This window comes from Neoarthrinium moseri, assembly GCF_022829205.1.
Source record: "Neoarthrinium moseri strain CBS 164.80 chromosome Unknown scaffold14_Wmoseri_CBS_16480, whole genome shotgun sequence".
Lineage (NCBI taxonomy): Eukaryota > Fungi > Ascomycota > Sordariomycetes > Amphisphaeriales > Apiosporaceae > Neoarthrinium > Neoarthrinium moseri.
The window spans coordinates 175196-187999 of record NW_026055128.1 but is presented as its reverse complement, the minus strand read 5'-3'; the positions used below and the strand labels follow the sequence as shown (position 1 = coordinate 187999).

General features: G+C 52.0%; 2 protein-coding genes across 2 annotated transcripts; both read left to right on the top strand.

Annotated features, from left to right (window-relative positions):
* Nucleotides 1-4817: 4817 nt before the first annotated feature.
* Nucleotides 4818-7890, top strand: JN550_004865 (uncharacterized protein; the record flags this gene model as incomplete). Its single annotated transcript, XM_049316428.1, has 3 exons — nt 4818-5287; nt 5339-5711; nt 5833-7890. 3 exons carry the CDS (start codon nt 4818-4820, stop codon nt 7888-7890), a joined length of 2901 nt encoding a protein of 966 aa, XP_049173063.1.
* Nucleotides 7891-11155: 3265 nt separating this feature from the next.
* On the top strand, nt 11156-12541 carry JN550_004864 (uncharacterized protein; the record flags this gene model as incomplete). Its single annotated transcript, XM_049316426.1, has 7 exons — nt 11156-11504; nt 11579-11602; nt 11649-11750; nt 11814-11939; nt 12000-12105; nt 12156-12207; nt 12263-12541. 7 exons carry the CDS (start codon nt 11156-11158, stop codon nt 12539-12541), a joined length of 1038 nt encoding a protein of 345 aa, XP_049173062.1.
* Between the last annotated feature and the right edge of the window lie 263 nt (nt 12542-12804).

The window sequence follows — 12804 nt, the reverse complement described above, 5'->3', positions numbered from 1 at the left end:
GAACACTTCTACTTCACAATCAGGGAATACGTTCTTGTGTCAATACGAACAGAACTCAGAAGGCAGTGACCATGGTACCCAAAAGAGTATACTCCGCTAGAATTTCGCCCCTGTCCCAAATCCCTTCCTTCTACTCTAGTGTCAAAGACTCGACGAATGAGGGGGAGCCTTCACATGTGAAGGATCGCGTGTACTTCCATCGTTCATGGTCTAGGTACAGTAGTTGGTGCTTTCTCTTTAACTTAGTACGTGTAAGTGTAATAAAGCTACTATGATTGGGTCGTATGACGCGGGCGCAGCTGGGAGTTCTACCTGCCATGGTACTGCGCAGATAATACTGTAGTTCATAATCCTAACACCACGGCCTGTGTTGCTGTTTAAACATTATCTTTTAATGTTCATCGTGAAATTATCCACGCCCTCGAACATAAAAATGACGTCGACAATCGTTTCTAGATGCCCTAAAGCTAACGACACTGTGTCGAACAAGAAAAGCAGCAGGGTGGCCACGAGGGGCGGGGCCGTATGGCACTAGGGCAGTGGCCGCGGTTCAACTAACGTGTTTTCCGGCAAGGGATTGAAAGTAGAGCGCAATGCTCGCTGGCTTTAAAATGTCAACAATCGCTTCGGGTGGATCTACGGTCATCACCCCGCTGGGCGCTGAGCAGCTGTTTACACTGAAATACAGGAGTAGGTTGAGCTCGCAGATCAATGTATCAGAGGCTGTCACCGGGTATGAAACATAGCGGCAGCGTGGGATCTGGGGAGTGCACGGGCAATCCATCGAGCCAAGCAATGCCCAATTGGCTCATTATTCGGTAACCAGGCGACCCCGGCAGATGAAGTTTAATCCGCAACTGGGCTAACCTAGGTGACCGGTGCACCGAGCAGGGGAACTTGCCGGCAGGCTGTTGAAGATGGCTCGTGACCGGCACGTCTGTTGACTCGAGAGCAGGTTGCTACCGGTCAAGATAATCCGTCACAAGAGTGCCACATTGCGATACATCGCCTTGCGAGAAGCATGGACTGATGCGTGCGAATGCTCACTGGAAGGTTCCCTAGTTAGAGTGCTTCAGTCTCACCTGCACATGAAGTAGGATTCACTCTCGAATGTGTGCGCCTGAGCTTGCGCTCTGGTTGCTGTCGGGAGAGTGGGGGTCCAGTCCAATCACAGGCCCTTGGAGAGCTTCCATGACTTGCAGATGTACCGGTACTTAGTGCTCCGTTCAAGGCGTGGGAGGTGGGCTCAGTTGAACCCTTGGACTGGATCCCCTGCAACGAGATCTGCCAGACAAGCAAGTGGAATCCCCTTGCTTGACTTGCTCCTCACGAAGTTCGGAGCCGTTCACCGGCGCTGCATCTTCGACCCCTCAACCGGCAAGGCCTTGTGCTGCATGGTAATATACATGCTTGGGAACAGCGGAGAGCCAGTGATTGACCATGCTTTGCGTGCCAACTTGCGGGCCGGCCAGCGGAAGCCTCAGCCTGTAAGTGGAGGACTTATTGTTTTTAGTGGTCTCTGGTATACAGTAGATCCGTACAGAGGACCCGTAAAGGGTCCTCTTTGCTCGACATTGGCAGCGACGGGAAGACCATGTTGGGTTAGTCACATCATGTCGACAGCCAGCCTGCTCTTCATACAATGTAGAGACCCTCAAGGACTGTCTTCGGCAGTCCACTGCTCTGAATTCCCTCTGTCCACACTATTGCCACTTTGACAGACTCAATTTTCCGGTAATATCCCGGTTCAGCGAGCTTACCTGACCTTGCCAGGTCAAGCTTGGAGTATGTACCTGTGTTGATCGAATGTTATCCACGGAGAGATAATGAGAAACGTGGGTGGCTTCTATGTATACATAGCTGCGGGCATTCAGGACCGGGTTTGTGCGAGTCTGCTTTATTGGGATTAACGGAGTAAAGTGCTGCGCTTGAAGCTCGAAGTCTCGTATTGGTTGCAATGCAAGTGAACTGAACCCGTTTAAGGCGAGAGCCTCGGGAGGGTTGCAGTTCGTTGTTCTGGCCCTTTCGAAGCGGCAGAGCCTTCGTCAATGATGGTAGTCCTCAGGAACATTGCGATCCTTGTTGGTTCCATACAATGCTATACCATAGTACTGTAATGAATCCAATCTCCAGTTTGCTGCGTATGGTACCCGATTTTGCGGGCCAGCAGGCCCACCAGACCCGAGACCCTCCTCACTTCCCAGCTTTACCAGCCGCTGTGCCACGGCTAACAAGCACAGATGTGGGGGCAGCCGACGTAAGCATGGCACGCCACGGCCGCCAATATACTCGGCCAGATCTAAGTGAGCCCTCTTCACCTGCCTGTGCACTTCACAGCCATACACTGAGCGCACCATCACTGGCCTGCAAAGCAACCATGAAAGCACACCCGATCCCAGAAAGCATCAGTTGCCCCATGCGCAATGCAGCTGGCTGAGCCAGATGATACATATTTGCCGTCGAACATCTGAATTGCCATATTATACGCCTTATTACGGGCGTGGGATGTCCACGGCCCACGACCAGGGGCATACATAGCTCTCTGGCCGCGACTGTGAGAAGGGCCTTCATCGGCCCCGTGTCCCCACCATTGATGCAGCGTCGCATCGTCTGCCTTGAAGCTGATCCAAAACCGATCCGAACACGTTGAGTCTGCGGGCTCTTCTGATTTCAGAAGACACGACCGGTGGATGAGTGCTCTTCCGTATGAGAAGCGAATATACGTATCCCGCTCGCCTTACAACGTCGACAGTTGTGCAAACATGACTAAGGCGGAGCCGACCGTTACTAAGATTAGATGAACCGTTACATAGGACTTGGGGGGCTGCATCGACCTGCTCTTTACGAATCAATTCAGACTGTCGGCCTTCATTGCAGGCAAAGACAACTGGACAGACATGTGCTGGATCCGAACTTCCGAGATCCAGACTCGCTTCCGAATTGTCCTTTATGATGGTTGAACATGGTATGTAGCTATTGTTCTAATCGACGCAGATCGAACGTTCAGGGTTTGCATTGAGCAATGAGGTCCATGTCAGTTGATGACCAAGGCCAGTCTCCAGTGAAACTGTCAATCCCCAATGTATTTTATTATAGCAGTCTTATTTGGACTTGCAATTACTGGCTAGAACCAATACGTCGAGGTATCAAGGAAGACCCCAAGAGCAAGCCTCAATGCTCCCCAGATTCCTGGTGTCTGTTGTCTTGCTTGTATCAAGGACGTTACTTGATTTTGTGGCGCTAAAACGGTTCTTTGCTCCGGTATTGGGCAACGGCCAAATGAGTATTCACTGCTTCGCGTCCATTGCTTGGATATCCTCACGACTATCCTCTGGCGACAGGGACCTCGGGAGAGACCATGCCATCGGCGTGAAACCGGCGGTGGTAGCTGCTGAAGGCTGAAGGCTGGCCCGCGTTCCCGCCGATACTGCAGAAGTGGAGCGCTCCGGCCATATGGCTTACCCACTGCAACAGGCTCTGCCCGCTAATTTCCAACACCTAGTCCAGTCAGAGCGGCCGAACGGCTTCCAGTATGCCAGCCTCTCGGCCGCGATAGTTGCTGCTAGCCTAGCTCATTGCGTTTTCTGGCGTCCTCTGCAGTGTTATTTCCGGGATTCAAGACGCACTGGGGAGGGTCGAGATCGGATACATTCGGAACGTGGTCGATAGCTCAGTTCCCTGGTATGGTGTTCGCTCGTAGCAGGTCACCGCTCCAACCTCACGCGCCGTGCGGTGCGACTGGGTGCATGGGTCTAGATGCTCTCACCTCCCGCTCGTGCTTCTATCCTAATTCTGCCTGTATGATCCGCCGCCACGTTCCTCGCGAGCCATTACTCATGCCGGCGGCACGCTCTCGTATTGTAGAGTACACAGGCGAGTCATCGGCCGATGCAAGAGAGCTTCCTCTTCAAGCCTACGAAGGACAGGAACGCGACTTACTACGGTACGCCAGTTGCCACGAGGTTTGGGGCTCGGTTCGGGAATTTGGTCGCATGGGTTCCATAGCATATGCCCATCCTTGATTGATCAGTCTCCCGTCTCATGGGGGAGTATGCAACTCCAAGCCCAACCGTCCTACTCCGGCAGCAGGGAGAGGAGAGCGACACCGTTCACCCCCACCAGTTAATGACAATAATTTCGCTGCAGATCCACCCTCGCTTCGGTGCAGTTGAGCTTTAAGGACTTTGTGCGAAGAGCGCAGTGCCAGGGCCCTCTGGAGACTCGCCGCAGGATTGGCCGACCGCCCACTTCGACGTCAGGGACAGGGTCTAGAGGTCCCCAACCCACAGACCGTTCGCTCGGCGGCGGTACCGGTACGAGACGGCGACGTCGTCTTTCATGTGGCACCAGAGCGTAGCGCAGAACATTACCAGCATTAACCTGCTCCACCACGTTGCCCAGCCCGAATTGCCCAGCCAGCCATTGGAAGAGGCGCCCGCTTGGAGGTGACGAGTGCTGCTCTGCCCTCCACCTCTGACCATCACCCACCCCTTCCGGTTCACGCGCGACACCTAGGTCGAAAAGCAATCGTCGTGCCTCGAGCTCCGGACGGATACCTGCAAACACCATTCTCCCGTCGATGCCTTGGCCGGGCTGCCCACTCACCATCGCTCCCGGTATCTGACATGAGCCTCGTGCGCTTTCCGGCTGCGAGAGAATAGAGCGAATTGAGTTTGACAGCCGCTGCGAACGAGCAGCTGTCGACCAAACCCTGGCGGCGTGGGGAACTGAACCTAACTGCCCTGCAATACCTACGCAAACTCTCCAGTCGCACAGAGACCGGCCGGCCTCAGTCTCCCAAGTCCCAAGTGTACGACATGGCGGGCCAGGAAGCTTCTCCTCTCACAACTGCGAGTCCCTCGGCCGCCATGAACTCGACCACGACAGAGCACGACTACCGCTTCCCGCGCAGGCCCCAAGACTCTGCCGCCGGCGGAGAGGCCGATCGCCCGTACACCCGCAGCGGCAACACGAGCAGCACCAACGAGACAAGCCCGGGAGACCTGCGACTGCAAGAGCTCAACCTGGACCTGTCGGGCGCCCCCAGCAAGGCCGCGCATCATGACCTGCTAAACTCTTCGATTTTCCCCGCTTGGCAGGACGACCTGGCAGCGAAAGGCGAGAGCATCGAGGAGATGCAGCAGAACGACCCGCTCGCTACCCAAGTCTGGCGCTTCTTCAGCAAAACCAAGAAGAGCCTCCCTAGCAAAGAGCGCATGGAGAACCTCACCTGGCGCATGATGCACACAAGGTTGCGAAAACAACAAGCGGAAGACGAAATGGCTCGGTATGTCACAGGCTTGAGTGAGTCTCCGGGATTTTCTAATCTTTCCTATAGCCTGGGACGTGCACCTGCAAATGCTACTGGTAACGCACCAAGCGGTATTGCTCAACTGCGCAAGACGTCCGACCAAAATGTGAACGCTGCGCAGTCTGATCCTATGAACCTCGACGATTTTATATTTTCTGAGAACGTAGCCACCCCGGCCGGCCTGCCGACAACGCCCTCTTCCCCGGAGGCCGTCAGACAATCAGAAGATAAGGCGGCTCATGCAATGGCCGCCGCCGCCATCCCCATCAAATCCCGCAAGTCAGTGCAGCAGCAGCATTTCGTCCCGCAATCCGTTCCTGTGCCTCCACATCACGGGAACCAGGACGAATTTGGCTATGTTACTCGCCATCACCGGAAGACTAGCATTGACGAAAGACGCGTAAGTACCTAAACCATGTAACCTGCATGTGCATGCGGCGCCGATACGCTGCATGCTGGTCTTTACAGATAGAGATCGCCACCTTTATCATGGCCGAGCTGATAACTGACACCCTGCCCAGACCCGGAACCTCAAGCGCCCTGCCGAATTTTCCCCTCAGGTTCCAGCTGCAAACAGCAACTCGGCCTCTAATGAAAACGATGCCGACGCCGATGTCCATGAGTATTCATTAGATCAGTCGCATACTGGCATCGGCCAAGTGCCTCATCATTCAGGTGTCCCATTCCCCTTGGACACCTTCCAGATGGAGCATGATCCCATTATCACCTCCGCAGGACCCTTTCAGCAGAACTTCTCCTTCTCGCCGTCGACATCGCCGATGGTTACGCATGGTTCATTCCCTAACATGTATCATCAGTCTGGCTTGGGCCAAGGTTCATTGAACGCCCACGATTTCTACTCCCCACCCGCGTCTGCTTATCAGTCAACGGCCACAACACCCCATCCCATTCCTGATAACGACAACATGTTCTTTGGGTCGATGGACATGCGACACCAAGGACAGCAGCCATTCCGTCAGGACCAACCTCATGCCGGCAATCACATGGTACAGCAGTTCATGTACCATGGGGGCAACAACTCGATGTTCCCTCAAAGCACCAATGCGCCCGATTCCCAATCCTCGTTCGCACCTGCGAGTACCTTTGGACATGTCGACCCGACTCAGGTTTTCCAGCCAGAACACCCTGTTCGATCTCCCGGCGTGGGTGTAATCCAGGAGAACATGTTCACATTCGGCGCAGATTCGGACAACGAGGACGATGACGGAGGCGCTTTCCCAGATCGCAATCTTGGGATGCACCACAGTTTCTCTCCTTCAATGGATGATTCTGCTATGGAGATGAACAACCCCAACTCTCTTGGATGGGACGCTTCATTGCCCGGGCAATTCAGCACTCAGGCTGCAAGATATCCTGGTGGACCACCTCGCAAACAAGTCACGATTGGCGGCACAACCACCGACTATGTTGACACGAATGGCGAATGGGACAATCAGGGCAGCCTGCCTCGATCCCAATCGTTCATATCCGGCGACAGACGTCAAAAGATACCGCGAAACACTTCCACGCCAGGGGCAGGCATGGGAAGCCGAGGCAACCCATTTGATAGGATGGCTCAATCCAACCCCAACTCGCCCCCAGCCGATGCCATTGGAAGTGCTTCCGGGTTCTCTTCAGTTGCACCCAGTCGGCCTACTTCGCCATTGGGATCGAAGCAAGGTTCCACGAGCAACTTGCAGGGCGCTGGGGGGAACCAAGGGGATGGCAGTGCCCCTACTACTTGCACAAATTGTTTCACGCAGACCACACCTCTCTGGCGGCGAAATCCTGAAGGGCAACCTCTGTGTAATGCATGTGGTCTATTCTTGAAGCTACATGGCGTGGTTCGGCCCCTCAGCTTGAAGACAGATGTAATCAAGAAAAGAAATCGGGGCTCAGGTGCCAATCTTCCTGTTGGGGGAACCAGTACGAGATCAAAGAAGAACAGCGGCAATGTGTCGGGTTCAGCTTCCGGGCCAGCCTCGCGTAAGAACTCCACTCTGGGAATTTCTGCAACAGCCGCTGCACCTCAGGTTAGCACACCTCCATCAACAAATCGAGCAGGTAGCGCAAACGAAGGGGAGAGTCCTGCGAGCGGTGGTGCGAATGCCTCCGGCGGTAATACGGCAGGCAGTACACCTAGCTATGCAGGCTCTGCCAGTGGTGCCGTTGGTGGAAAAGGCGTCATACCAATCGCAGCAGCTCCTCCCAAAAATACACCTGGTCCTGGTGCTGCGTCGCTCCCACGTAACATCGGTTCGACGAGTTCTTCCAAACGTCAACGGCGCAGCAGTAAGAGTGCTGCATCCAGCGACCTAGCCGGTGGTATGGATATTGACAGCCCTGAAAACTCCACTGGCTCCAATGAAGCAGCTCGATCTGTCAGTTCAGCAAGTGGGTTTATGGCTGGGATGCCCAACCCGGGTAACCTCGCCTTGACCAATGGATTTGGTATGACGCAACGGCCTATGATGCCACCTGGCATGATGGTGATGCCCGGTGGTCCTCCAAACGGGATGATGACACCTGGTGCTGGTGCCGGTCCCCAGGAATGGGAATGGCTGACCATGAGTCTCTAAGCATATGTAACGTTTTGGGGGTTGTCAAACGCACAGGCATGCGATTCTCTGGTGTCGTTTATATGACTATATTACCTATCAACGCACGAGCTTGCAGCTTGTACGTACACGAGGCTCGAGGACCTTATTGGTCACTCTCTCGGCCCAGGAGGTCGACCAAAAGAGTTCTCAACCGCATGCATCAATTGCGTGCACTCATCAGCGCGGACTAGATGTCTGTCCACAACACTGGTGGATGCCCGATTTTGGATACCATACCAGCATAATCGGCCTTCGCACATGGCTCTCGCGACTGGTTCTTAATCGTTATCTTTACCAGATTCTTGACTGGGCATTCCTTCGCATGGGGAACATCATGTCATGTTACCCCAAGCTTCAACGCGATACACCTCATACCCAGAGCCTACAGTCGAATCTCTCTTTAATACGGGCATCGAATTAGATCGAGCAGGTGGATTGGTGCAGTTTAATCGCTCTGCTGTTACACCCCGGATACAACGCCGTTAGCGACAGCTGCAACCGTATAGAATTTGGACGAATTGTACGAAATGATCATGTCTATCTACGACAGCGTACAGTGGTCTGGGGTTACGGGGGCGGTCATTTGATTTCGAAACCGGTTCAAGGTGTTCACAATTGGGACGTCGTAGATTAGGATTTTTGATACCACATTGTTTGTTGTAGACGTTGCGATATAACGCGGGGATGGGATGATACTTGGCGTTCAGTCCGTTATGTTGCTATTGATGAGTGTTGGAGGCATCATTTAGTTGGACGAGGAGCGGGACGCGTTATTGGACGAGGTTGGAGTCACTCGTAGTAACACTACATAGTTGAGAGGACGGTCAATAACATGTTTTTACGAAATGAAGATGCGCATTTGTCCAATTTAATACGAACGGTGATGCAGGCGAAGTCAAAACGAGCGGTATTCGCCTTTCGTTCCAATATCAATATTGAAAGCTGACCTAATAAGTAGAACTAGGATAGAGAATCTTCATACAAGACTGGGACAACCAGCACTGGGCGAACTCTGCGGAGTCTTGATTTGAGGCAAGACAAAAGATAGTATTGCCTTCTGGTCCCTTCTCATGCCTATCTGCCACCAATTGAATGGGAAATAGTTTCCGAGTTGCGCTGATGGAAGAGCAACCGGGAAGTTTTTACCTGAGCGCCTTGAGGCCTGGTCTGGTACTCAGCGGCCAAGCCACCGACCCGTGTAGTTCTTCGTGTTACGTACGTGCGGGGAGTGAATTCCCCGTGAATATAGAATCATTCAATGGAATGCGGCGGGCAGAAGCGTGGGGGTACGTGGAAAAAAGAAGGCGGAATGTCTCAAAAAATGTTTCTGCATGCATATTCACTATCGGAAGTGTAAGGAGTATGTGTGCCAGTTCAAATACGTAGCAACAGTTTCTGGTAAAGCTAATCTCTCGTACCAGGACCCCTTCAGGTTTGCTGGCGGTCAGAGTTGACAGCAGGGCGGCCGCTGGAGAACGGATGTTGGTGTTGCAGGATTCTTACGGATTGTCAAATTTCAAATATGCTTTCTTGTACAGATACGTGCGTCATTTCCACTTCGAAGGCGACCGACGGTACATTAACTGGACCAAATTTGGGTCTGAACTCGTAGAATTAGGTCCAACTTATTGACTTCGCCCATAAGTGATTTCATAGACCTTGCTTCCTTGCTCTCTTGACGGCGCTGCCTCACATGTAGATGGAAGGTGCTAGCTGCCGGCGGATTTTATTACTGTAACTTGTTTTCTTAGATCTGCACGAGGCGATACACCAGAAACTGGCATCAAAAGTAACATGTAGACCCACCAAAGAACGTTGCTGTGGCATTTCAGTCTTATGTAACTGTCTGATGACGCGGCACACGCTCTCCTTCCCGATATGGATCCTTGACTGGACACCGAGGACCAAAACGCTTCGCGTAGCCCACGGTAAAGAAGCATAAACCCCGAGTATTCTATGAGAAACTAGGCTTTAAGGGGGCATGAACTTTTTGCGCGGTTACAGAAAAAGCTATACACGGCGCAAACCACCGCACGTACGACATACTAGCGCCGGCGTGACTTACCTGGAGTTAGATTTCGAACAAAAGGGCAACAAATAGTAGTCAATAGCAATAAATCTAAGGCAACACCATTGCAGAAGGATGTTGGAGATGAGCAAAAAGATAATTGCTGGGCTTGGCCGGGGATCGACTATTTGCCTGTTAGAATCTTAGGTTGAAACTTGAGCGATGATGACTTACACCCGGGACCTCGCGCAATCTTGCTATAGGGTGAGCCCTAAGCGCGAATCACTTTTGACATGTTAGTCATGAGGAACTTGTCAATTCAAGAGATGGGAACTCCTTACTACCACTAGACCACCAAGCCCATGATTTCCTGAACGGTTGAAATGTTGCCGTCAAACAGGGTCCATGTTCTCGTGCTGTGGGGTGGTTAGGGTTTGGTCAACAATAGGGTGGGCCACGACGATTTGAACTGATATAGAACAAGTACTAGTTGGGACAAGATTGTATCATCGTGGGATTCGAATGTCCAGTAGGCTGCCTGCGGCGTTTTCGGCGCCTGTGAATGCCAGCAGCTGGTCTGCTTCATTATGACAGCGCGATGACTGGGAACACAGAGACCCGTATCAGATAACAACGCAACGCAAGACTCCCACCACAGAATGCTCAACTAAAGCTTTTGAACTCCTCGAAAGACTCGCTTTGTTGTTACTCAATGATGTTTACTTGTTGCTCTGACAACTCGGGCAAGTGGCCAACTCCAGTCTGGGTAGTGATGCACCATTCGTCATATCCACCGAGGACGCAATATTCAGCGCCCTCAGGAAGTTTAATGCAAGAGGTCAGATTAAGCAATAGATGACTGTCCGCTCATATGCCATTACAGGAGCGTACAGCATGAAAAGAACAGGGAGAGATGGCCAGCAAATCAAAGGGCGTTACTATAAGCTGGCGCTGAATTAGGTTCATCCTCACTTTCGGTAGATAGAACATACCAGACCATGTTGTCCAATAGAACAGTTCTTTGTCTTCTCTCGATTCAATTCATATCGTTCCCGAAACGGACCACTAGCAGAAACACGCAAACAAAGCCGACATCCATTCTTGACCAAACAAGACGACCTTGCCTAACATAAAGGAAAACAATATTGCTCGTGCTATCGTCTATTACAATGCTAACTAGGCTCGGATTTCATGTAAGCACAAAAATGTTACTAGTGCATAGGACGGTCTGCGAGAATGAACGACCGTGAGACAAACCTGGCGTGGAATTTAAAAAGATATTTCGATCATGACGGCAGGTACTTTCTGGAGAGTTATATCGGGTCCGGCGCTCAAGCTACGGTTTTCAAACTGAGAACACGGGACTCCGATAATCAAGGGACCGATCGCTTCGTTATTAAGATTCCTTGGACTGCAGAACTACAATGGGACAGTTTTCATACCATAAGCGAGGTGGAAGCTATGAAGACTTTCCGCGGCGCTGCACACGTTGTTCAGTTATTAGAGACTACGGCAGACCAAGATCCTTTGAAGAAGGAGAATGTACCAGACGCGACGAAACTCCCAGCGAACCGCTGGATATATAGTGAGTAGTTGTGGCAGCCTTTTGCTGTACTTCACGGCATCAACTAAGGCTCAAATGAACATTGCTTCCTTTAGCTATGGCCTCGCCAGGCGGTCCGAGTAAGAGCCATCGCATGTAGACAAGTGCTGACTGGAAATACTGCAGTGGAGTGGTTGGAAAATGGGACGCTTGCTGGTTTCATGGAGCGGGCACAGAAGAAGGGGCATCCGCTGCCAAACCGAATTCTTTGGAGGCTTTTCATGTGTCGTGAGTCATTTTTCTCGGCATGATGGGTACTTGATGGAGTTTTCACGTCTGATCAGGATTTAGTTGTCCGGATGTGCATAGCATTTGCTTGGCCAGATGCACACGATGAATCCAAAGTTGAACTTGAAGATCCCCGCGACGAGGTACCCAGAAGTATCTGCTATAACCCTGACATAGGCAGTGGCAATCGTGAGTAGAGAAGCTATAGAAGTATAGCGACCCCGATAGGATGAATGCTGAGAAACGCAGTTGTATTTGGACCCTTCGTACCAGACGACATCAATCTAGAACATCGCCTGACTCCTGTTCTAAAGATGATTGACCTGGGTCTGGTGGAGCGACGAGATACTCCACAGTAAGTGAGCAGAACGTGGTGCTGGTGGGACACACAGCTGACTTCAACAGCAAGAAAGCATGGAGCAAGCTAGTAAGCATGTCTATACGGTTGATAGGTGAGGTTAGTACAGCTCGACAGGTACGGAGGAGCAGTGATATAGCTGACGTGCAAAAAGCAAATGTTCATGATCAATGGAGTCGGTCGTGGCGCTGATCCAGACCCAACCTTGGATTCGGACCTCGAAAAAATAGTCAGCTGGTGCATGTCATCAAGCGAGGATGACCGTCCCCAGCTTTTAGAGTTGGCGATTTGGGTCTCCAACGCAGTTAAGGGGCGGGATGCTGCTTGGTACAGGGAGCAGATGCCAGGCCCTGCGAATGACGGGGAAGAAGACGAATCCATACTCAATCTCGTTCATGAGCTCATCATCAATGCCAACACGGCACCTGAGTAAGCACAGGCCGTTTTTCTGTTAGTCACTGACGCTGGAGAAAAAAGTATACTTGAAAACGTCGATTAGCTCCACTGCGGCTCTGTGTTTCCATAAGTTTATTGCAATCAATCAAATGTGACAGCAAAAGTTGCCCACCAAACCTGGCGAGTTCAGCCTGCGGAACGCGACAGACAATAGTTAGAACATAGTTATACCCCCTTCTACGCAGGATACATAGTATCCCCTTCTCGAGATGCCTCACGGGTTCGAAGTTCCTTGGCTCG